The following is a 26,437-nucleotide window of genomic DNA, read 5'->3' on the forward strand; positions in this document are numbered from 1 at the left end:
TTACGAAATGATCTCTCGGGTTTTCTCGACGTGATTGATGCCATAAAATAGCACCCAATGTATTTGGCTTCCTTCGGTTTACATAGAAAGTCACCTGTGTAACGTTAAAGACAATCTATGTCTCTGAAAGCAAGTTATGTACCGCATGCATATGTTTCACATATTTCGTGGAAAGAAAGAAGCAAATCAGTTGTCGCCGAGCAGTGCCTCGACTATTATGAAATGAAAATATGACTTTTTATTATTATTATTATTATTATTATTATTATTATTATTCTCGTGTCAGAAACATACATGAAACACAGTTTCTACAATTGTTGACAGATCAACACAGTTTATATAATTTTTACCAAAATTTGGCCGCTTCCAGTGCATTTTCCGTTGCCTGGTGAAACTCATGTTCTGTGCATGTGGCTGGACGCAATCGACATATGTTCAACAGTCTGTCCTTCTTCACAGCCAAATGGGTTTTGTTTTCTTCAGTGTATCCCCATCTTGCCAGGTTAACCCGTGATCTGCCCACTCCAGACCTCAGCCTATTCAGGGACTTCAGATTGTCCAATCTCATCATGATCAGGAGGTAAACATTCTGAAAATCTTTCACAACCAGGAGGATGGGATGTTCTCAGCACTCCGTAGTTGCAGCCTGGGTCCTTCATCAGTAGTTGTTAGTTTCTCTGATGTTCTAAGGAAACTTTTCCTTGATCTTTGTCGTTGTGAGTAGGATTGTTGCCCATGCATGGGATACGATTTTTTTCCCCTGCTCCAGTGTCGTTCTTTCCCTGTTTGCTGCTATATCTCTTCGAACAGGAGGTGGTGCAATTCCTGCAAGCTGGTAGAACCATTCGACTGGAGTTGATTACAAGCAGCCTGTTATAATTGTGCATGTGTAGCTTGGCGCAATATCCACCTTTTTGGCGTGTGTTACTTACACCATACAGAACAGGCATACTCTGCAGCGGAGCAGAATAATGCCATTGCAGAAGTTTGGATAGTTTGGGCTTGACTGCCCCACTGTAATCCGGCCAGTTCTCTCGGTAGATTGTTCCCTGGTGGAGAATTTTGATTTGAAATTCGTGCAGTGTTTTTTGAACATTAGAGATCTGTCAAATTTTATTCCCAGGTATTTTGGAGTGTCACACTGTTCCAATTTAACCCCTGACCATTCTATTTTTAACTTGCAGGTGTTTTCCCTCTTTATCAGGTGGAAAGCGCACACTTGTGTCTATGATGTGTTTGATTTAAGCTGGTTTATTCTGTAGAGTTTTGATAGATCTTCAAGAGCACTCTTTAGGGTGATTTCTATTGAATCGAAGTCGTGCTATGAGTTGCCAGTGCTAGATCATCAGCATACAAGAAAATCCTGTAATCGGGGGCTAGGGGTTGGTCGTTAGGATACATATTAAACAGAAATGGAGCCAACACACTTCCCTGGGGAAGGCCGTTTTTCTGCAGCCTCCATCGGCTAGGCAGTCCTTAGAGGTAAATGAATAATCTTCGGCTGCAGAAGAATGGTGACGAACCTGGTGAGGCTGAAATCCTTAGTTATCTTGTAGACCATATTTAACAGTTACTGGCGGTTGATGGTGTCTTACGCCGCTGTCAAGTCCACAAATACCACTCCTGTCACCTTACAGACTTCAAAAACATCTTCTGTGAACTGTGTAAGACCGAGTAATTGTCCTGTGAAGCTTTTACCAGGGTGGAACCCAACTTTCTGAGGTACAAGAGAGAGATCAATAACACGTAAGAGACGGTTTAAAATCATTCTCTGTGGCAATTTGTAAAGGTAGCCCAGTAGTGCGATTGGTCTAAAATTCTTTGGACTGTTTGGCATATATATGAAGATACGATGAGACCAGTATTGTAGTGCAAAAACCAAGCTTCTTGGACAGCGTAATTAAGCAATCTATGGAAATAAATATTTCGGAAAACGGAATATAAACAGGTTTCAAGTTAAACACAGTTTGTGGTCGGGCACACAATTTGTTAAGATCTCGTCAACTGTCACATACACCAGAGCTGAGAATCGCTGAGAAAATGAGCGTTTGAGGGAGTATCAGTAAGGCTTCTGAAAAACAAAGGAGCATTAAAGGGCGTAGCGGTCGTCGAGAATCGAACTCAAGCTATAAATATCGGCGTGAGATGAACAATAATTCATAATTTGGTTGAAGTCCAGGCGGCGAGTACACGTCACAGCAAAAGTCACAGCACGTGATGAAGACGGCTGGATCGGTTTTAGAAATATTGTGCATAAAATGGAAACAGGAACTCAGCAGAACACCCAGAAGCACACCATTAAGGTTCTATGAGTTGGGTGCCCGCGTTTGTAGACACAGCTGGAACTCTTTCATTTAATGGAGCAACATACCTAATTGCCCATGAGGGCAGTCACAGGCGAAATAATTGCTTTGAACCTTTCTGGCACGGTTATCCAAACATCCCAAATCCCACTCGAGCTGTTAAATACACTAGGACCTATTGTCAGACCAATCTGGGATCTACCCTAATCAGGCCTCATCCGTCTGTGGTGTGTCACATCTGCAGTATCTGAACAGTACTGAGTGAGTGTCTAGTGTGTCACATCTGGTGCAAGTGGCGGAGTTCAACCATCAAAAACTTCTATTTATGGGAATTAACGCACTAATCACGAAATACCTGACCAGAATCGCCGTTAATTTTGTCATTCAAGCAACGGGAGTGGTGCATTATTCTGTCAGTTGATTCAGATGGACCTTCAGTTATCACCAGTATTCTTTCGGTACAAAGTAGTAAATAATATTATTTTTTAAAGTCTCACAAATAATGCTCGCCGCTCAATTACTCCGAATAATTACGTGCTCCACGAAAACAGTACTGTTTTGAGAAGTCTTGTAGTACACATTTGAGCAGTCAGAATGAAGTATGATTCCAAACTGGCGCATGTTAAGCGCCTTTGTCAGAACTACAATTTTTAACCTTGTACGATGTATTTGTAACAGTTTCCAGTTCCTCAGCATCTCAGACATTTGGTGTCAGCCGAAAAACTGACGTCCTATTGTTGCATATAGAATTCGTGGATGTTGCAGTTTCGTCGGCAGTGACGTATTTGAAAATATGGATATTCCTACGATGATGGCTTGAGATTTGTTCGACACTGCTCAACTTCCAATAATAGCACACAGAGAAAATGATAAATGAACACATCTGGAGACGTGACACAGGAAATGATCGATACCATATGTACTTTGGACACGGATAGTGGGAGGTTATACTCGAATTCTGAGAAAAATAAGCGTAAGATGTAGGGAAAGACGGGTAGTATACAGTATATACACTCCTGGAAATGGAAAAAAGAACACATTGACACCGGTGTGTCAGACCCACCATACTTGCTCCGGACACTGCGAGAGGGCTGTACAAGCAATGATCACACGCACGGCACAGCGGACACACCAGGAACCGCGGTGTTGGCCGTCGAATGGCGCTAGCTGCGCAGCATTTGTGCACCGCCGCCGTCAGTGTCAGCCAGTTTGCCGTGGCATACGGAGCTCCATCGCAGTCTTTAACACTGGTAGCATGCCGCGACAGCGTGGACGTGAACCGTATGTGCAATTGACGGACTTTGAGCGAGGGCGTATAGTGGGCATGGGGGAGGCCGGGTGGACGTACCGCCGAATTGCTCAACACGTGGGGCGTGAGGTCTCCACAGTACATCGATGTTGTCGCCAGTGGTCGGCGGAAGGTGCACGTGCCCGTCGACCTGGGACCGGACCGCAGCGACGCACGGATGCACGCCAAGACCGTAGGATCCTACGCAGTGCCGTAGGGAACCGCACCGCCACTTCCCAGCACATTAGGGACACTGTTGCTCCTGGGGTATCGGCGAGGACCATTCGCAACCGTCTCCATGAAGCTGGGCTACGGTCCCGCACACCGTTAGGCCGTCTTCCGCTCACGCCCCAACATCGTGCAGCCCGCCTCCAGTGGTGTCGCGACAGGCGTGAATGGAGGGACGAATGGAGACGTGTCGTCTTCAGCGATGAGAGTCGCTTCTGCCTTGGTGCCAATGATGGTCGTATGCGTGTTTGGCGCCGTGCAGGTGAGCGCCACAATCAGGACTGCATACGACCGAGGCACACAGGGCCAACACCCGGCATCATGGTGTGGGGAGCGATCTCCTACACTGGCCGTACACCACTGGTGATCGTCGAGGGGACACTGAATAGTGCACGGTACTTCCAAACCGTCATCGAACCCATCGTTCTACCATTCCTAGACCGGCAAGGGAACTTGCTGTTCCAACAGGACAATGCACGTCCGCATGTATCCCGTGCCACCCAACGTGCTCTAGAAGGTGTAAGTCAACTACCTTGGCCAGCAAGATCTCCGGATCTGTCCCCCATTGAGCATGTTTGGGACTGGATGAAGCGTCGTCTCACGCGGTCTGCACGTCCAGCACGAACGCTGGTCCAACTGAGGCGCCAGGTGGAAATGGCATGGCAAGCCGTTCCACAGGACTACATCCAGCATCTCTACGATCGTCTCCATGGGAGAATAGCAGCCTGCATTGCCGACATTGTGCATGCTCTGTTGCCTGTGTCTATGTGCCTGTGGTTCTGTCAGTGTGATCATGTGATGTATCTGACCCCAGGAATGTGTCAATAAAGTTTCCCCTTCCTGGGACAATGAATTCACGGTGTTCTTATTTCAATTTCCAGGAGTGTACAAGAGCCAGGAGCAAACAATAAAAGTGGAAGACTAAGAACGAAGTGCTAGGATTAAAAAGGATGTAAGACAGGGTGCAGTTCATTCGCTTCTACTGTTCACTCTGTACATTGAAGGAGCAATAAAGGAAATAAAAGAAAGGTCTAAGAGTGAGATTAAAATTCAGGGTGAAAGAATGTGAATGATAAGCTTCGCTGCTGAGATTGCTACCCTGAGTGAAAGTGAAGAAGAATTACATGATCTCAAGGAGGGCATCAAAAGTAAACAAGCACTGGTAAAGAGGGCATTCATGGCCAACAGAAGTCTAATAGTATCAAACGTAGACCTTAATTTGAGGAAGAAATTTCGGAGAATGTACGTTTGAAGTACAGCATTGCATGGTAGTGAAACATGGACTGTGGGGAAACCGGAACAGAAGAGAATCTAAGGATTTAAGATATGTTTTCGAGAAGAATGTTGAAGACGACGAAAGAAATACATGGAAAACACTGCCAATAAGGAAGGGCAGGATGATAGTACATCTGTTAGGACATCAAGGAATTACTTCCGTGGTACCAGAGAGGGCTGTAGAGGGTAAAAACTGTAGGGGAAGCTGTAATAGGTACCCTGAGATGAAAAAGTTGGCACAGGAGGGGAATTCATGACGGGCTGCATCAAACCAGTCAGAAGACTGATGACTCAAAAATAAAAAATAAAAAAATAAGTACGAAGTAAAGACAGTGTGTAAGGCACCATGCTGTGGACAGAACAGGAACATGTCAAGAGCATGATACCACTGAGACTATGGCAACTGAAAGAGTGAACTGTTGTGTCGTAGTAAGTCGTAGTAGCGTAGTTAATACATGCCTGTATGGAGTGGACATAGCGATTCACGCAATTAAATTACTATCTCAGAGGTCGTGTTGTGTGGTCCTTTGAGATACTGAGTAGTCCTATCGAAGAATTTCCCATTATGTTTGGCGTGTTTGCCAGTTATCTATCCGTGGTGATTTTGATGATTCAAAGAAAAATTATACAATTTTGTCTTGAACGATAGCTTCAAACAGATCCACCCGTGAATCTCCACATTAGATGAACAGCCATTGCTTATGAAACAACGACTACAACACAGACTGGTTCCATTGTTGTAGTAAGAGAGTTTGGTAGTAGATGGAGGAAGCGTTTCTTTAAAGCTAAACCACAAACAACGGTGCCGCTTGTCATACTTTCATCGAGGACGTAGACATTTGTGTAATGAAAACAGCAACTTATTTCCGCTTTACCTAATTTAAGAATACTAATATAGAAAGATACCTTCTTACAAAAGAATGTAATTATGGAAAGATGCAACAAGTGATTACACAAGTTTAATTTGCTTGCAGTCTGTCCGTACCCTGACGCTGGAGTTCCCCATTACCTTGGAACGTTCCGCGCTGGATGCGTTCGTACAAGCTCTTCTGTGGGAGAAGGCTACTGGTGCAGACATCATCAGAATGAAGGTAAGCACCCAGTCCTCGAAGACCCTCTTTACAAGAATGAGAGACAACCTAAGTACCACTACAGGCAGCAGGAAGATCTTTCGTCTCCTGTCGTTTCCTCCACTACAGCTGCCATTTGTCTTTAAAACGCCTATCGCCTACTATTTGTCAAACCTATGTAGGTTTCGTGGTTTCACATACACACTGATCAGCCAGAAAATTATGACCACCTACCTTATAGCCAGTATGCCCTCCTTTGTCACGAATAACAGGGGTGTCACGTCGTGGCGTGGAAGCAATGAGGTCTTGGTAGGTCGCTGGAGGGAGTTGACAGCACATCTGCATACTCAAGTCACCTAAATCTCGTAAATTCTGGAGAAGGGGACGATGAGTGACGACACGTTCCATTACACCCCAGATGTATTCGATCGGGTTCAGATCTGGCGAGCTGGGTGGCTTGCACGTGCATTGGAACTCGCCACTGTGTTCCTCGAGCCAACACACTCTTGTCCTTGTGACATGGCGCATTATCGTCTTGATAACTGTCACTGCCGTCGGGAAACATGATCGTCATGAAGGGGTGTATGTGTTCTGCAATCAGTGTACGATACTCGTAGGCGTCGTAGGGCCTTGCACGAGCTCCATTGTACCCAAAGATGCCCACATGGACGTTCCACAGAGCATGCAGGAGCCGCCGCCAACTTTTCTCCGTCCCACAGGACAGGTGTCAAGGAGCTGCCCGCCTGGAAGACGACGGATTCACGCCCTCCCATCGGCATGATGAGGTCTGTAGTGGGATGCAACGCTGTGCCACTGTGCCAACGTCCAGTACCGATGGTCACGTGCCCTTTCAGTTGTTGCTGATGTCGTGATTGGCACAAGCCTGAGTCGTCGGCTGCGGAGATCCATCGTTACGAGTGTTCGCTGTACTGTGTATTCAAACACAGTTGCAATCTGTCCAGCATTAAAGTCTGGTGTTAGTTCCGCAACAGTTGGCGGCCTGTCCTGTTTTACCAGTCTGCCCAGCCTACGACGTCCGACATCTGTAATGAGGCGTGGCCGCCCAACCCCACAACGTCTGGACGTGGTTTCATCTTGGTTTCGCTACGTCTTGAAGACATTTACCACAGCACTTCTCGAACACCCGACAAGTATGCAGTTTCCCAAATGCTCGCGCCGAGCCTATAGGGTCTAGGCCATTACAATCTGCCCTCGGTCAAACCCATATAGATAGCTCGCCGTCCCCATTCTACACATGGACTGCACGCTCACTGATAATACGTGCGCCGTGCGTGTGTCTGACTAGCCGTCATCCCTCGTCAGGTGACGCTGCTATCGCCGGGACTGGCTGACATTGATTATAGGTCGGTGGTCATAATGTTCTTTCCGACCAGTAGGGATGTTTATTTGGTAGTGTATACGCTGTGGTCTTTTGTGAAATATTTTTATTCCTCAGTGTAGCACCTCTTGTTCAGCTTTTACTGATCGCTAAGGGAAGAAGTTGTAAGGGAAAAATAAACTCTGTCCACTCCAAAGACTGCCGCCGACGAAGGAGCGATGTGGCGGGCGTTTACATGCACCACCTCCCTCATGCAGTGGTGGCACTACACATACGCTTTGTGTTTCATTCCAGATATCTAAAATAATGGAAAGTACACATTATTCGCCATATACTGTGACTTTTTGTTCCAGAGAAGTTGTAGGTAGCGCCTGCGACTCAGCATTTTGTAATAAATACGCATACATACATCCCAATACGACAGTCACTATATTACGGCTGCTACAGTCTTTAGGTTGACAGGTGTCTGACATAAAATACTAGAAGCCAAATGGTTTCCAACTACTAGACAGTCAGAACAAGGGAGCGCAGCGATCGTGGAAAGTCGTAGAAATAGTAAATGTTACATTGTTCATTTGTGAGACCCTAAAATTTTTCCGCCATTGTGGGACCTGGACCTGGACACGTGCCCTACACGGAAAGGAGCTAGAGGTAAGTGTAAGGTTAAAGGCAGTTCGCGATACGTTCACGAATGCCTCAATCAGAAAGAGCGCTGCCCGTGAAAAGTATTAATTCAGGATTGGGGTTATAGGATGGTTGGTATTGGCACTTGCGACTATCTTTTATCCGCTACAATATGTGATCAGAACTTCGCTTCAGTGCCAGTGACGACTCCCGTCCGTGAGTTCGTACATGAGCAGTGTTGTGCTGGCCGAAGAAACACTCGTCTGCACTGTGGTGGGTTCTTACATTGGCTTCTGGAGGAGGCCGAGTGGATACAACACACGCACAATGTATTCTATCACTTTTTTATAATTTCAACAGGATTAAACACTTAATTTTAAACAGTCCATGTTCACAGGACAGTCTGTGAATATCTGTAAATGTCACTGAACAGTAACGTATCACTTGATATAGTACAAAATAATAGCCTCTTCTGTCAATGTTCGACTGACTATAAACTTGGTTACTTAGCTCTGTGTAATACAACTGCCGCGCGGGGTAGCCGCGTGGTCTATTGGCACACTGTCACGGTTCGCGTGGCTCCCCCCGTCGGAGGTTCGAGTTCTCCCTCGGACATGGGTATGTGTGTCGTGCTTAGCGTAAGTTAGTTTAAGATAGATTAAGTAGTGCGTAAGCTTCGGGACTGATGACCTCAGCAGTTTGGTCCCATAAGATCTTACCACAAATTTCCAAATTTTAATACAACTCTCGCGCTGCTGGCTCTTTAATAAGACGATGCTGCCGTCTTCGGCGATGATTGCAGAGTAGGGTGAGCGGCACTCCCTTCTTTTGTAAGGGCCGGCCGCGGTGGCCGTGCGGTTCTGGCGCTGCAGTCCGGAACCGCGCGACTGCTACGGTCGCAGGTTCGAATCCTGCCTCGGGCATGGATGTGTGTGATGTCCTTAGGTTTAAGTAGTTCTAAGTTCTAGGGGACTGATGACCACAGATGTTAAGTCCCATAGTGCTCAGAGCCAGAAAGCCCTGATGCTCAAATCGTTATAGGTCCCTAAAGCTGGCCAAAGCCGGACATAAGTTCAGCCGAAATTGTTTGTGAATGACCCAACGGCGTTCAGTAAGAATAGGCTAAATACAGTAGGCGATGGTGTGTTTGTTGCTGTTAAACGTAGTTTATCGTATGAAGAAATAGAAGTAAATAATTCCTTTGAGTTAGTATGGAGAGAGGTCATTCTTGTCAACCGGAATAAAATAATAATTGGATTCTTTTACCGACTTCCCAACTCAGAGGATACAATTGCTGAAAGGTTCAAAGAAAACTTGAGTCTGATTTCAAACACGTACCCGACTCATACAACTGTAGTTGTAGGTGACTTAAATTTAATTTCGATAAATTGGCGAAAATACATGTTTAAATCCGGAGGTACGCTTTAAACATCTACCAAAATTGCGCTACACGCATTCTCCGAAAATTATTTCGAGCAGTTTAGTTCATGAGCCCATGCGAATAGTAAACGGTTTGGAAAACATACTTCACCTCTTAGCTACAAATAATCCTGAGCTAACAAAGAGAATCAAAACGGATAAAGGGATTAATGAACACAGGGTTGTCGTAGCGAGACTGAAAACAGTAACTCCAAAATCCTCCAAAAATAAACGAAAAATATATTTATTCAAAAAAGCATATAAAAATTCAGTTGACGCCTTCCTGAGAGACAATCTTTACTCCTTTTAAATTAGCATTGTAAGTATAGATTAGATGTCGCTTGAATTCAAAGTAATAGTACCGACAGCAAAATGGTTCAAATGGCTCTGAGCACTATGGGACTTAACTTCTGTGGTCATCAGTCCCCTGGAACTTAGAACTACTTAAACCTAACTAACCTAAGGACATCACACACATCCATGCCCGAGGCAGGATTCGTACCTGCGACCGTAGCAGTCCCGCGGTTCCGGACTGCGCGCCTAGAACCACTAGACCACCGCGGCCGGCGTATCGACAGCAGTTGAGAGATTTATATCAAATGGTTCAAATGGCTCTGAGCACTATGGGACTTAACTTCTGAGGTCATCAGTCCCCTAGAACTTAGAACTGCTTAAACCTAACTAACCTAAGGACATCACACACATCCATGCCCGAGGCAGAATTCGAACCTGCGACCGTAGTGGTCGCTCGGTTCTAGACTGTAGCGCCTAGAACCGCTCGGCCAGTCCGGCCGGCAGATTTACATCAAATAAATTATTAAACGACAGGGGCTGATCCCGCATCGTACACAAAACAGGTCAGAACATTGTTGCAAAGACAATGAAAAAATTATGCAAAATTTAAACGAACGCAAAATTCCCAAAATTGGCGATCTTTTACAGAAGCTCGAAATTGCGAGATACTTGTAATACTTTCCACAACGAAGCCTTGTCTCGAAACCTGGCAAAAAATCCAAAGAGATTCTGGTCGTAAGTAAAGTATGGTAGCGTCAAGACACGACAATGCCTTCTTCGTGCGATGGCATGGAAATTGTATCGATGATAGTGCTGCTAAAGCAAGGTTATTAAACACAGCCTTTCAGAAATTCCTTCATCAGAGAAGAGGAAGTAAATATTCCAGAATTCTAATAAAGAACAGCTGCCAACATGAATAACTTAGAAGTACATACCCTCCGAGGAGTGAATCAACTTAAATCACTTAATAAAAGCAAGTCTTCCGGTCCAGACTGTATACCAGTTAGGTATTAACAGTCATATAGAACCGCTCGCGCAACGAAAGATCCTTGCCCAAAGACCGGAAAGTTGCACAGGTCACACCAATATTCAAGAAAGGCAACAGGAACAATCCACGAAATTACAGGCCAATATCATTAACGTCGATATTCAGCAGGATTTTGGAACATATATTGTGTTGAAATATTATGAATTACCTCGAAGAGAACGGCCTACTGACACACAGTCAACACGGATCTAGAAAACACCGTTCTTGTGGAACACAACTAGCTCTTTACTCGCACGAAATATTGAGTGTTATCGACAAGGGATTTCAGACAGATTCCATATTTCGAGATTGCCAGAAAGCTTTCGACACCGTACCTAACAAGCGGCTTGTAATCAAATTGCGTGTTCATGGAATATAGTGACAGTTACGCGACGGGATTCGTGAATTCCTGTCAGAGAGGTCGTAGTTCGTAGTAAGTGACGGAAAGTCATGGAGTAAAACGGAAATGATTTCTGGTGTTCCCCAAAGTAATGTTGTAGGCCCTCTGCTGTTCCTTATCAATATAAACAGTTTAGGAGACAATCCGAGCAGCAGATTTAGGTTGTTTGGATATGACGTTGTCGTTTACTGCTTAGTAAAGTCATCAGAAAATCACAACAAACTGCAAACGATTTAGAAAAGATATCTGAATTGGTAGTCGACCCTAAATAATGAAAAGTGTGAGGTCGTCCACATGAGTGCTAAAATGAATCTGTTAAACATAGGTTACACGATAAATCAACAAAATCTAAAGGCCGTAAATTCATCTCCATATCTAGGAATTACAGTTACGAACAACTTGAATTGCAAAGAACGCATAGAAAATGTTGTGGGATAGGCGAACCAAGGAAACCGTTTTATTCACGGAGTACTTATAAGGTGCTACAGATCTACTAAGCAGACTGCCTACATTACACGTGTCCATCCTCTTTCGGAGTACTGCTGTGCTGTATGGGATCCTTACCAGATAGGATTAACGAAGTACATCGGGAAAGCGCAAAAAAGGGTAGCATGTTTTGCATTATCGAAAAATAGAAGAGAGAGTCTGACGGATATGATACAGAATTTGGAGTGAACAAAGTCGTTTCTCGTTGCGACGGGATCTTCTCAAGAAAATTCAATCTCCAACTTTCTCCTCCGAATGCGATAATTTTTTGTTGACGCCGAGCTACATAGGGAGAAACGATCGTCATTATAAAATAAGGGAAATTAGAGCTCGCACGGAAAGACGCAGATGTTAGTTGTTTCCGCTCCCTGTTCGGAAGTGGAATATGGTAATAGAGAATTCTTGCGAAGGTGATTCGATGAACCCTCTGCTAAGTACTTACGAGTGATTTGCAGGGTATCCATATAGATGTAAATGTATATTTGTTGTAGATGCAAGCTATATGTATGAGGCAAGGAGCTGTAACAGACACATTCGAAATTCATACGTCTTTGTGGAACGGCTAAACAGTGATACAGTGATTTGGCGCAGTTGAATTCTTCCACCATACCACATCGTTACTTTTATTTTGACAACCAAAATATCTTGAAATTTATATACCGGTACATGGAAATGTGATGGTTGTTTGTGCTTGTTAAGTCGTTTGTCTTTGGACACCATTGTAGTTAGACGTACTGGAGATTTGTGGCCTTTCACTGTTCGGTTCCACTTGACAATGTAACTTGACAGAATGACAAAGGCAGATAGTCACACAAAATTTCTTGTGATTTCTTATACATTTGCTTCCATTGACATTACGGTAATTTTATTTTAAACAGTGTATGTACTGTACCTCTCCTTACCAAGAGAAGTCTACCGATATCAAACATAGGCCTTAATTTGAGGGAGAATTTTATGAGAATCTACGTTAGGAGCACGGCATTGTATGGTAGTGAAACATGCATTCTGGGAAAACAGGAACAAAAAAGAATCGAAGCATTTGAGACGTGGTGCTACAGAAGGATGTTGAAAATTAGGTGGACTGTTGACGTAAGGGATGAGGAGGTTCTCCGCAGAATCGGCGAGGAAAGGAATGTATGGAAAACACTGACAAGAAGATGTGGCAGGATGATAGGACACTGTTAAGACATCACGGAGTAAATTACATGGTACTAGAAGGAACTATCGAGTTTAAAACTGTAAATGAAGACAGAGATTGGAATACATCCAGTAAATAAGAGAAGACGTCAGTTGAAATTGCTGCTCTGAGCTGGAGAGGTTAGCAGAGGAGGGAAATTCGTGGCGGGCCGCATCAAACTAGTCAGAAGACTGATGAGAAAAAAAGGTACAGTATACTTTGTATGTCATATAAAATCCTTTTCCGTCTTCGCACCTCCATTTTTTTGTCAAATGTATTCTACAGTAGCCCAGGAGCTTGTAGGTTGTATAAAATGGGATGTTTTTCGAGTTAATTTGCAAAGCTAAGTTAATGTTCACAACCTGCTCTTTCGTCTTCAAATTAAACCAATACAGAGCTGTGTTGGAGGACGCAACTCAGTTCGCTTGGCAGCGCGGGCGCCGTCACTGGCAACTGATGGGCAACACATTGCAAGCGATTGACGAGGGAGTCACTCTGCAGTTGCGTCGTCTGCGGAGTGCTATTTAACTACACACGAAGTGATTCGCTGCAGACCCATTACAAACTCATGTCGACATCGAGGTGCTTTTGAGTCGCTGCATGTGCGGAGCGCATAAGTCTTTAGTAGTAGCGGCGTATGGTAACTTTTCAGAGCGTGTCTACGCCGACCTCTGTCATTCATCGCTGCGTCTGGCAACCACTGTGCTTTCTATTAGTTCCATGGTGAGGTAGCAACTTTGTCATGGTGCCTCGTTCTTCGGATGAAGCCACATGAAACAGGACTATTTCTGTCCTGTTGGTGGCAGAAATTATTCTTGTAACTGCATTAGTTTCCGAATAAGCAGAATATTCTGCGTGGTATCATGGCGGACTGACACAGCTGCAACCATTCCGCTGCCGGCGTAAACTACTATCGCACGATACCCAACTTTATTGATGGGCTACGCCATTTTATTTTGGCTCTTCTAGCGGCGGGCTACGATTCTGTGACGTGGGTAAAGCAAAGTGTACCAGGACTGTGGGTATGTCTCTGCAAACAAACAAAAAGGTCATAGTTGAAACGTTATGATTACTCCTCGTGCTGTATGCAAATTTGACGACCTGCTGCCGGTGTGCGATGCGAGAGGACAATAGATTAACATCTGCAACATAATGACATAAATAACATATTACATTGAAGGCGATATTACTCCTGTATTCGTGCATTTTAATGTTTTGATGAATTTGAATAGTGGAGAGTGGGAGAGTGCGATATTTTGTAACAATGGTTTTAATTTGGCACAGTAGCAGTCAAAGTTCTCTCGAGGAAATCGTTCGAATTATGCACCGAGGTGGCAAAATTCATGGGATAGCGATATGCACATATGCAGATGTTGGTAGTATCACGTACACAAGGTATTAAAGGGCTGCACGTTGTTGGAGCTGACATTTGTACGCAGGTGGTTCATGTTAAAAGGTTTCCGGCTTGATTATGGCCGCACGACTGGAATTAACAGACTTTCAGTGCGGAATGCTAGGTGGCGCTAGACGCATGGGACATTCCATCACGGAAATCTCCAGTGAATTCACTATTCTGAGATTGACAGTGTCAAGAGTGTCCCGAGAATACCAAATTTCAGACATTACCTGTCACCACGAACAACGCAGTGGCCGCCGGCATTCACTTAACGACCGAGAGCAGCAGCGTTTGCGTATAGTTGTCAGTGCTAACAGACAAGGAACACTGCGTGAAATAACCGCAGAAATCAATGTGGATGTACGACGAACGTATTCATTAGGACAGTGCATCGAAATTTGGCGTTAATAGTGCAGACGACCAACGTGAGTGCCTCTGCTGACAGCGCGAAATCGTCTGCAAAGCATCTCCTGGGCTCGTACCATATCGGTTTGACCCTAGACGACTGGAAAACCGTGGCCTGGTCAGATGAGTCCTGATTTCAGTTGATAAGTCTTGGTGGTAGGGTTTGAGTGTGACACAGAGCCCAGGAAGCCATGTACCCAGTTTCTAAACAAGGCGCTGTGAAAGCTGGTGGTGGCTCCATAATGATGTGGCCTCTGTTTACACGGAATGGACTTTGCCATATGTTCCAGAAGAACTAATCATTGGCTGGAAATGGTTATGATTGGCTGCATGGAGACCATCTGCAGCCATTCATGGACTTCATGGTCCCAAACAAGTCACAGTTGTTTGCGATTGGTTTGAAGAACATTCTGGAAATTACGAGCGAATGATTTGGCCACCCAGATCACCTGACATGAATCTCATCGAACACTTATAGGACTTAATCAAGAGGTCAGTTCGTGCACAAAATCCTGCACCGCCGACGCTCTCGCACTTATCGACGGCTATAGAGGTAGCATTTCAGATGACCTCCAGCGATTTGTTGAGTCCATGCCACCACCTCGAATTGCTGCACTACGCTGGGCAAAAGGTGATATGACACAATATTTGGAGATGTCCCATGACTTTTATCACCTCTGTATATTTAAGTATAACTGCTGTGAAAAGCACTTCTCTCTCTCTCTCTCTCTCTCTCTCTCTCTCTCTCTCTCTCTCTCTTTCTCTCTTTCCAAGCATTAATCCTGACTTGCGGGGTCTGCTGTTATGTTTAAACGGATGTGGTATGTTAATTTTAAGGGATGGCCAGATGCCCTTCCTGTCGCCACCCCTTACCCCTGGGGGATGGGATCAGTGTACCTTAGTTGTCTGTGTCTAGTGTAAGCCATGGAATAGTGCGAATGTTTTTGAAATATCTGCGAGTCGAGTAACTGAGGTGGATTGTGGGTACCAGCCCAGTATTCACCTACCGGGATGTGGAAAACCGCCTAAAAACCACATCCAGGCTGGCCGGCACTGGCCCTCGTCGTTAGTCCACCGGGCGGATTCGGTCCGGGGCCGGCACGCTTACCTGAGTCCAGCGTTAGAGCTCTCGGCTACCCTGACGGGTTGAAAAAAGCCTTCCTTGCCTCCTAAAAGCTAATCGTCGAATGTTGACGTTGAATTTGCATCATACTACGATGAGCATGTTGTTGAATAACTTCGCTTTGCCGTAAAAAGAAAAGTGAGTATGGTAATTGCAGTTACCGAGAACAGCATAGACGTCCTGACTGGAAACCGTATTAAGGTGCTGTGTGGGGAAACAGATCCGCAGTATTGGCGGATGCGTTTGTGTGGGAACATGTGTATTTTATTTGAATGAAAAGTTTCGTAATGAAAGATAAGTATTTCGTTGTGTCTGTAGTTGTATGTAAGATAAATAATAACTGTCAGAGCTAATATAGGCTGGAGTCGTCAAAGCGGATGAAGACGGGAAGAAAAGAAACTGCCTTTACGGCGCCGAGTGCCCCATCATCGTTGGCCCACCATTCGCAGAGAATGTGTTTATTTTGATGCTTCGCAGCGAGCACCAGCGGCCCCTCCCTGACGTCCAATAAATGTTTAAACGCACCGACAAAAGATCCGGCACGGCCTTTTATGTAACGATCGTTGCCGGATGCGGACTGTTACTCTACTCTCGCGCTCGATTTGCCGCGAATGGGCAACGGCCGTATCGCTCGCTAATAGGATTACAAAAACTGAACGCTCGCGTCTGCGGGCGAGTTGTCAGCAAGCACGGCCGGCCCATTCTGCGCGCACCTGGCGCCGCCCCTGATTCCTAAATTCGTTTACATCTCGGCCGCTCGCGGCGCTGTGCTGCACCACGCCGGCCGGCTTATCCCCGCCGCCCATTGTGGCCGGGCCCCTTTCGCGGAGCCACGGGCGGCCTGGTTACCGCATCTCGCCCAAGCACCGAGCCGGCACCCCGTCGCCGCCAGATGTCTGCGGGACTCGTCGCTCGCTGTCGTCCCCATTGAGGGCCGCGTGTGACGTCTTCACAGGCACAGTCGCATCCCCCCTGCCAGCCCGGTTCGTTCCTTTAACTCTGTTCTGAGAATAATCGGAGCGCAACAGGCACATTCTGAAACATCTAGTCTCGACGGACATATGAGATCTATCACTCTTCTAACGACGACGACCGAAGTTCTACACAAAAAAATCATTGTAAAAAAAGAGTCCAACCAGTTTTATCGAAAACAATAAAAAGCGAATCAAAAAACTTGGTTTTAAAAAAAAATTTCAGCCGAAATCAAGCTTTGCGACTAGTTGAAAATATTACGAAAAAAATTACTGTCCCTAAATCGATTGTAGCGATTAATAAGTTGTACTAAAGCTTATGACAAAGCTTTTTATAATGAAATTAATTACAATGATCACACGCCCTGACTAATGTATTAAAAATGGACCAACACACAAATAATTATTTTCGTAGATGCTGAAAGATCAGAAATGAAGATAATATAAGCCTGAATTCATCGAGGTTCTGTGCTATCGGCGACTGCCTCAAGGTGTATATTATCGTCATACCCTGGCATCAAGATGTGCCGTTTGCACCGTGTGCAGACAACAATGCGTTGTTTACAAGCAACAGACATAGGAATAAATGTACCAACGTACAAAAACAAGTCGTTACTGCCGTAAAATTCGGGAGGACGACGGTTCAATCCCGCGTCCGGCCATCCTGATTTAGGTTTTCCGTGATTTCCCTAAATCACTCCAGGCAAATGCCGGGATGGTTCCTTTGAAAGGGCACGGCCGACTTCCTTCCCCTATCCGATGAGACCGATGACCTCGCTGTCTGGTCTCCTCCCCCACCCCCACCCACCCCCCTCCCCAAAAAAAACTGCCGTAAAACTGTAGAGACCAAATAAAGTTACATAAGCAGAGACAAAATAAAAGCTGTCTGTCTTTCGAAGATATTATTGAACCTCAGAGTCAATATAATAATTAACTATCGTATTATTCCTCGGTCCGCCAATTATTTTTCAAAGGCCACAATACAGAAAAAGGACAAAGTGCGTTCATATTGCTAAGGCAGTGCCCCTTTTTTCGTCAGCAGTGAATTAGAAGCCAAAACCAGAATATTGTCATACAAAGCCACACTACTCCTTGAATTACTATGGCATTTCAGTTTCGGTCTTTGGCTCTGCAAACCAGCTTCTAGATTTCAGCCAATTAAAAATATAAGTTCTACGATGCAATCTTTAAACTGCTCCGTGGAAAAGCTTTGCTGACATGTATGAGAACTCGTAAATGGACAACATCAAAACTTCAGTTGGTGAAATCATGTGGAAAAACTGTACAATAAGACGAATCTATTAGGCAAAATATCCCAGCATTGAATGAAATATACCTGCTTCGCTCTCCATAATCCTAGAAGTAGAGTGGAAATACCTTTCAGCATTCGTGAACAAAAATAAAAGTTATGATTAAATAGAAAGATTATGTTCCAACTGAAGGTCGAAGATAGAGATTCGTGGAGGCTTACATTTGCCCCCAGTGAGGCAAACAAAATATTTCCCTAAACAATACGAAAAAAGATTAATTATGTCAAGTCGATGGCTCAGGTGGCTCAACTCCGAGAACAGAACAAGAAAAGCTGATCAGGCGACCATATACCTACATAACTGAACATGACAAGCAGTTTGTGTAGCTTTCCGCAAATTCCCTTTGCCTATACAAAAAGCAAGCATACTGCAATATACCCACTACTATATCTGGTAACGTACCGTCAAACTTAAGAATGAACCGACAGGTGTTTTCTTTTGAAAACAGTCTCCAACAACTTATCGCTCGGCGTAGTCCGCCTGTTTAGCTGGGTGGTAGCGTCCGTGCCTCCCATGCACTGGGCCTGGGTTCGATTCCCGGTTGGCTTGGAGATTTACTCTGCTCGGGGACTGGGTGTTGTGTTGTCCTCATCATCGGCCGCAAGTCGCCCAATGTGGCGCCGACTGAAATAAGACTTGCACCTGGCGACCGAACCCGACTTGGACATCCCGGTCAACAATGGCATACGATCATTTCATTTTCATTTATCATCGCTCGGCGTCTGTTTTGTTGTTCCACAACCTGTCTATATAATCCAATACAATAGCAGGTAGTTTTTTCGGAATGTATCATCCTACAACATTTACAGCACTTCAAGATCTGGCACTAACTCTCATCAAGTCACTGAGGTAACCACTTTCGTCGCTCATTCTAATATGATCCACCGTTGCGGAAGTGAACGTGATAATTTCTGAGCAGCAACTCCTTGTTTGTCTCCAAAACTAGTACAGTCCTTGCACCTGAAACTAATGTTATTATCACTTATTATACGTTCGTGAGTGATCGGGTGACAGTATGACCGCCCACTTGTTTGTGTTAACTCGGGAATTTTGATATTACGAAAACATAGTGGCATTTTTGATTAATAAAGAGAATTCCCCTGTGATACTCATTACTTTCTGTAAGTTGTCTGTTTACATTATATAGCATTAGATTGGGCGCCTACAGCGACCACATCGTCATGCGCAGTAAACGTCGTTTCCAGTGTTAGTATACTGAGTCAGCCGTCCACAGCTGTAGCATGTCAACTGCGCCACATCTGCCTGATAATTAACGAGGCGTGGCTTCACCACATCCTTGTAAACGTCTTTACATAAACGTTTCTGAGGCGCTGAAGCCTACTACTCCGATCAAAAATAAGTTAAGTAACGTAGCAGGGGAAAAAATTGCGGATTGTAAAGGAAACTTCGCAGTGCTTGTACAAACATCACTTTGTGCTTCGAACATGAGGAGCTCGGACGTACACGATTTTCTCGTTGCGGGCGGCGATGAGCAGGTTTCGAGATAAGTTACTTCTTCCATCGAGTGCCCAGCGCTTAAATTTTTTCAACATTAGGGCGTCTCTTCTTCCAAAAAACAAACCTTTCTCCTTTATATAAGACCAGTGTCTCCTTTTTAGTACTACCCAGTAAACCTGGGTGTTTCTGTGATGATGAAACCAACTTTCCGTGACAATGGAGAAAGTCGAATGTATGTATTTGAGATCGACTCTGTTGAAAGATTCAATCGAAAATTACAAAATTTAAAAATTAGCGTTTTCTATTGGTTATAAAAAATGTAAACACAATTCTTGTAATAATTGCATTTATTTGATCAGGTTATACAAGATTCTACATTCATAACAGTTTTCCACATTGGCATTCTCCGCTTTTGTGGTGTCATCATACCATCACAAATTTCACCTGTACCCGTCCGCACAAGACCAGAGTACTTTGAGCAGTTGTACGGGCAGAAAGGCTTATTGCCGGAAAATCCGCTTCAGTCTGACAGGTGTCTCGCACACAAGACTTTCCTCATGACCACAAAAATCGGAAACAAGGTGAGGATCCTGAAAGGTGAATGAGTTAGCCACGAAAGAGGACCTCATCTTCGTAACCATTTTCCAGGAGTACACGAACAAGATGTGAGTAATGAGGTGGGATTTAATTACGTTGTAAACAAAAGCATGCACTGAGGTGAAGTGAGATGCTACTGAAGAAAGTGGGGCGTCAGTCTCTGGAAAATATATGTACAGTCGTGCAAATGGCTCAGATAAGGGATAATTTACCAATAATATGTGATGCTTCCCCCCTGCCCCCCCCCCCCCCAATTTCTGCAAATGTATTCAGTGACTGTTCAGAACTGCAGCGTAGGGATTCTCATCGTCCCATTCGTGATTAGGTGCTGAAACTTGGGATTATTCCGTCCTTGGTGAAACACGCGTCATCCAAGGGTAGTAAGATCTATGTAGACAGAAAAAGTGATAATCTATCATACATCACAGCGGCACACACTGGCTCAAAACGACGCAAAGTCCCACGTCAACAGGAATTAGTGTTTCCACACTGTGTGATCGGTAGAGGGGTAGCTGGTCTCAAGGTATTACTTTCGACACCGTACTGCGCGCAAAGTCCAATTCACTTGTAGCTGCTAGAGGGTTAATTGAAAGCTTCTCATCGGTGTGAGCAAGCACTACATTTATCGAGTGGGGAGTCCGTACAGACCATTGTGCTCGTTGATCGTTGAACTGATAGTACTTGTCCGGCTTCAAATAACCTTGGGGACAAGGTGTGAGTTGGATGTCTCCTAGGTGGGTACCAGGCCCGATAAAGCCGTTAAACCTTCCTGGAGATTCCATTTCTTCGCCTCTACTCGAAAATCATGTCTGCGAATTACGTATTGGCTTACAATACCGTTTACGAGCGAGGTAGCGCATTGGTAAGACAGTGGACTGATATCCGGTAGAATGACTCTAATGATCCCCGTCCGGTCATCCAAGTTTTTCGTGATTTCCCTATATCGCTTAAGTAAATAGTGGAGATAATTCCTTTGAGGCAACGGTCGATTTTATACTCATCTTCCCAAACCGCGCATGTGGTCTATGGACTCGACGCCGATGAGACCTTAAACCTTAATCTTCCCTCCTTTCATCCTCCTATCGTTTGCCATTTCACCACGGCTGTTAAAGTGTTCATTTCAAGTTGGAAATACTGACTGCAGTCTTAAAGACTTTTACATCAGGACCGACCATTTCTCTGCAATAAGAGCAAATTGCCAATTCTTGAGATCAATTGATACCTCTTGGGGCCTAACTGGATATTTCAGGTATTAAAGCCGTTTTGCCAGTCTTTAATGAAAAAAAGCTCCTCTTAGGAAAGAACATTAACGGAGAAACACACACACACACACACACACACACACACACACACACACACACACAGGCACGCATGAACGCCCGAAGTTGAGCTGGAGACACCTACCTACTAGCGTGTTGCGACTCCAGTTCGCCATGATGAAGGCGGCATTGCGGCGTTGCTTGGCACGTGCTGCAAAAGGTAACATGTCTGGCGAACGTGTGGGACCTATTGCTCTTCGAAGAAGGAATTAATATTCCTGGCCACCTTGGAAAAACAAAAGTACCTATACCTCAGCCGGTACTTCGGTCTGTTGCTGTCCAGAGCGCTCTCAGTACACAGCAGCAAAGAATTCTTGTTCTATCCAATGATTTAGGGTTTGCCCCACATACAGTTCAATATAGCTGAGTTCCTGCTTGATGAGTCTACCAAGTAGGCGGCCAACGCTGTATGCTGTATGACAACTTGAAGTGGGACTTTTCTGAACAGAAGTAGACAACAGTCGTTGCACAATTACCAGCTTTGAGCTAACAAAATGGTTCAAATGGCTCTGAGCACTATGCGACTTAACTTCTGAGGTCATCAGTCGCCTAGAACCTAGAACTAATTAAACCTAACTAACCTAAGGACATCACACACATCCATGCCCGAGGCTGGATTCGAACCTGCGACCGTAGCGGTCGCTCGGCTCCAGACTGTAGCGCCTAGAACCGCACGGCCACTCCGGCCGGCTTGAGCTAACACTGTGGACGTCGCTGTACAGTACTTTAAAGCCGTAGAAACAGAATTGTGGTTAACTCATAATGTGATCACCTTGCGAAGTCTAGTAACCAGTCGTCATTGTGTATAGCCTCTTTCGATCCACCGCTCCCACACGTGAATGTACATCTACACACATACTCCACAAGCCGCTGCACGTGGTGGGAATGAGAGAAGCGTGCGTTGCACCAGTGCTAGTCATTTGCTTCCCTATTTCACTCGAAATGACTTTTTACGAGTTCCGGTCTCCCTTACTTTACGTTGCGACCCTTAAACGAGATAAACACTCGAGACAGTAGGATCGTTGTGCAGCCTGTTGTAGATGTTGGTTTTCTAAGCTTGCTCTTCCTTCCTCGAAGAATTCCCATCTAAGCTCGTTAAGCATTTACGGTGGTAACTCTCCCATTCTATTCGAACCGACCGGTAGCAAATTTAACAGCACGCCTCGCAGGGATTGCAGACACTCTAACATTGCTTAACAATGGGTCGAAGAAGCAACCTGTATGCGATCTGCTTTATAGATGCGCTATATTTCCCCTGAAAACTTCCAGTAATCCGTACTCGGGCACTCGCACCGAAGTATACGTATAATCATTCTTATCACACTTCATACGTGAATAGAACGAAAGAAACATTAAGATGTGGTACGATAAATATCATGCACATAGCAGTGCTTCACAGAACATAGATGAACGTTAACCGATGAGTAACATCGATTAACGATTAAAATATTGGGTAGCTTCGATACAAATTTAAGTTTGAGGCGGTCTTCTTCTGTCGAGTGCAACTCATATGGAAGTGAAACTTTGACAACAAAGAGTAAATGCAAAAAGAAACAGAAGCTTTTGAAGTGTGGTGCTGAGAAAGGATACTGAAGATAGATGGGTAGATCAGAAACCTGATGAGTGGATATTCAATCGAATTGGGAAGAAAGAAATTTATGGCCTGACGTAAGTAAGGGAATCGATCGGTTAATGGGTAACGTTAAGGAATCATCAATTTAGTAATGGACGGGGGTGGGGGAGGCGTGTGGATATTATAGAGGTAGACCGAAACTGTAATGTAGTAAACAGGTTCAAATTGGTGTAAGTTGCAGTATTGATGAAGAGTTCTGCCCAGCTTAGACTAGAGTGGAGAGGTGCATCAAATTAGTCTTCGGACCGATGACTGCTACAGTAGCAACAACAGATGCTGGAATATTTAGTTGGAGGTCGAATCACCTGCTAACTGGCGTTGCATTACGATTGTCTTGTAAGGGAGATTAAAACTGATGAATCATGGGCACACTACGGTGTTAACGCCGTTTTCCATGTGCCAGTCGATCCTTCTTGTTTGGGTTGGTGTATAAAAGTTCTCTCAGTGTGGTTGTGAAGTATGTAAAACGAAGAAATATGGGGAAAATATGTCACAGAAAGGAGTATGGAAACTAAACTAAGATGCCGAGAGGCTTACTTTAAGCCCTCGTGACCATCTCTGATTATTTTAACAAGCAGCCAGGACATCCATCTCATTCCGACCCCCACCGTTCACGATTTTGGCAGAGGACTGGAGTAGCACACCTGCAGAAATTTTACTTGACCTAGCGGAGTATATTCGTGGAAGTGTGTCACTGAACAGTGTTACTGCTTCATCTATGTTAGAATAACTGCATATACAGTGGTTCACTTTAATATTCGGTTTCGCTGTGCCTCAACTATGTACAGGACGGCTAGAATGGGATAAAGACAAGGTGGAAAGAAGTAGATTCTCACGGCGAATGAAATTCATAAAATGCTAGAAAATGTCTTGTTACTATTGCTGATAAGTGTCCGAATGGTCCCTTGAGGAACAATATCCGATATGCCAATCGCATGGGGAACGGGGTGGAGACCAGAAGCTAAAAGGTGTTAAAAAAGACAGTGATATTTTGGGATGACTGCGGTATAATGCAGAGAGACTAAGGCAGGGACGGACGCATAAAGCCGCCAGCTCTGTAGGAGATATACGAGGTGCATTCAAGTTCTAAGGCCTCCGATTTTTTTTTTTTTTTCTAATTGACTACTCACCCGAAATCGATGAAACTGGCGTTACTTCTCGACGTAATCGCCCTGCAGACGTACACATTTTTCACAATGCTGACGCCATGATTCCACGGCAGCGGCGAAGGATTCTTTAGGAGTCTGTTTTGACCACTGGAAAATCGCTGAGATAATAGCAGCACGGCTGGTGAATGTGCGGCCACGGAGAGTGTCTTTCATTGTTGGAAAAAGCCAAAAGTCACTAGGAGCCAGGTCAGGTGAGTAGGGAGCATGAGGAATCACTTCAAAGTTGTTATCACGAAGAAACTGTTGCGTAACGTTAGCTCGATGTGCGGGTGCGTTGTCTTGGTGAAACAGCACACGCGCAGCCCTTCCCGGACGTTTTTGTTGCAGTGCAGGAAGGAATTTGTTCTTCAAAACATTTTCGTAGGATGCACCTGTTACCGTAGTGCCCTTTGGAACGCAATGGGTAAGGATTACGCCCTCGCTGTCCCAGAACATGGACACCATCATTTTTTCAGCACTGGCGGTTACCCGAAATTTTTTTTGGTGGCGGTGAATCTGTGTGCTTCCATTGAGCTGAATGGCGCTTTGTTTCTGGATTGAAAAATGGCATCCACGTCTCATCCATTATCAGAACCGACGAAAAGAAAGTCTCATTCATGCTGTCGTTGCGCGTCAACATTGCTTGGCAACATGCCACACGGGCAGCCATGTGGTCGTCCGTCAGCATTCGTGGCACCCACCTGGATGACACTTTTCGCATTTTCAGGTCGTCATGCAGGATTGTGTGCACAGAACCCACAGAAATGCCAACTCTGGAGGCGATCTGTTCAACAGTCATTTGGCGGTCCCCCAAAACAATTCACTCCACTTTCTCAATCATGTCGTCAGACTGGCTTGTGCGAGCCCAAGGTTGTTTCGGTTTGTTGTCACACGATGTTCTGCCTTCATTAAACTGTCGCACCCACGAACGCACTTTCGACACATCCATTACTCCATCACCACATGTCTCCTTCAACTGTCGATGAATTTCAATTGGTTTCGCACCACGCAAATTCATAAAACGAATGATTGCACGCTGTTCAAGTAAGGAAAACGTCGCAATTTTAAGTATTTAAAACAGTTCTCATTCTCGCCGCTGGCGGTAAAATTTCAGCTGCCGTACGGTGCTGCCATCTCTGGGACGTATTGACAATGAACGCGGCCTCATTTTAAAACAATGCGCATGTTTCTATCTCTTTCCAGTCCGGAGAAAAAAAATCGGAGGCCTTAGAACTTGAATGCACCTCGTATGGCACGGGAGACCTTGCTTCAGAAGCTAGTCTCTGTAGGTGGGCACAGCAGGAAGTCACGTGGCCTCTCTCCCGCACTCACTGATTAGTGATGCAAAGTGTGCTGGTCTACGCAGCGTCTTGGCACAGGTGTTTACTGCCCTTGGTCCTTGCTCTGTCAGTTCAGCACGCACATAGCGACACGTCTAGTTAGATGGAACGACTGGGTGCTGTGTGTAATATCTTAGGAAGATAGAACTGCAATAAAACTATTGATGTTTTGAGGTCAGCGGTGCGACTGATAACTGAGGCGCTACGTACAATTACTGGGCTTTACAACTCTTTCTGGTGATATTTCTTGCAAATTTACGAATGCATGAGAATCATTCCACAATTTTACAGTTTTTCTGTATGGCTTTTGCACCTTCTTTCCTCAGAATAATAATTATAAAGTAGCTGCTTTGAAATACGTATCTAGGTTAAATAACTTTACCGATTTAATACTGTCACCTTAATATGAATTAATATAACTCGTAATAAAAATGCTTTATTTGGTATCTTTCTTCAAATTATTTCTCTTAAACATTTCTACGTATTTCCTATTGTTTCTGCCATGCTAGGAGATGAAATCAGAGTAATTAATCTTGCAACCTCATCTCTATTTCCTCTAATGACGAAATTAGTCGTGACTTAAAGGTCTACTCCTGTCCGTCGAATAAATTCTCCTTCGGGAGAGATACGGAGATCATGGACAAGTATTAATAGTTTCCCTATAGTTACTGAGTAACTATTCACTCATCAGTATTTTTCTGTTCGCCGTTTTGCTAGAGTATGAATGTAAGTGTGAGGCACAATTTTTTTGCGTTTGGCTCCTCCAAATAAATACCCCTATACCTTTACACTTTCCGTGCCATACTT

The 26,437-nt window shown here is 44.7% G+C and overlaps 1 protein-coding gene across 1 annotated transcript in view; it reads left to right on the plus strand.

Moving 5' to 3' along the window:
* Window positions 1-26,437, plus strand: part of LOC126191214 (COBW domain-containing protein 1-like) — a 524,606-nt gene that overhangs the window by 405,683 nt on the left and 92,486 nt on the right. The window contains exon 11 of the mRNA XM_049932014.1: window positions 6,069-6,185. Coding sequence (XP_049787971.1) covers window positions 6,069-6,185 — 117 coding nt within the window. The remainder of the gene's footprint in view (window positions 1-6,068; window positions 6,186-26,437) is intronic.

The sequence above is a fragment of the Schistocerca cancellata genome, chromosome 6 (assembly GCF_023864275.1).
Source record: "Schistocerca cancellata isolate TAMUIC-IGC-003103 chromosome 6, iqSchCanc2.1, whole genome shotgun sequence".
Taxonomy (NCBI): domain Eukaryota; kingdom Metazoa; phylum Arthropoda; class Insecta; order Orthoptera; family Acrididae; genus Schistocerca; species Schistocerca cancellata.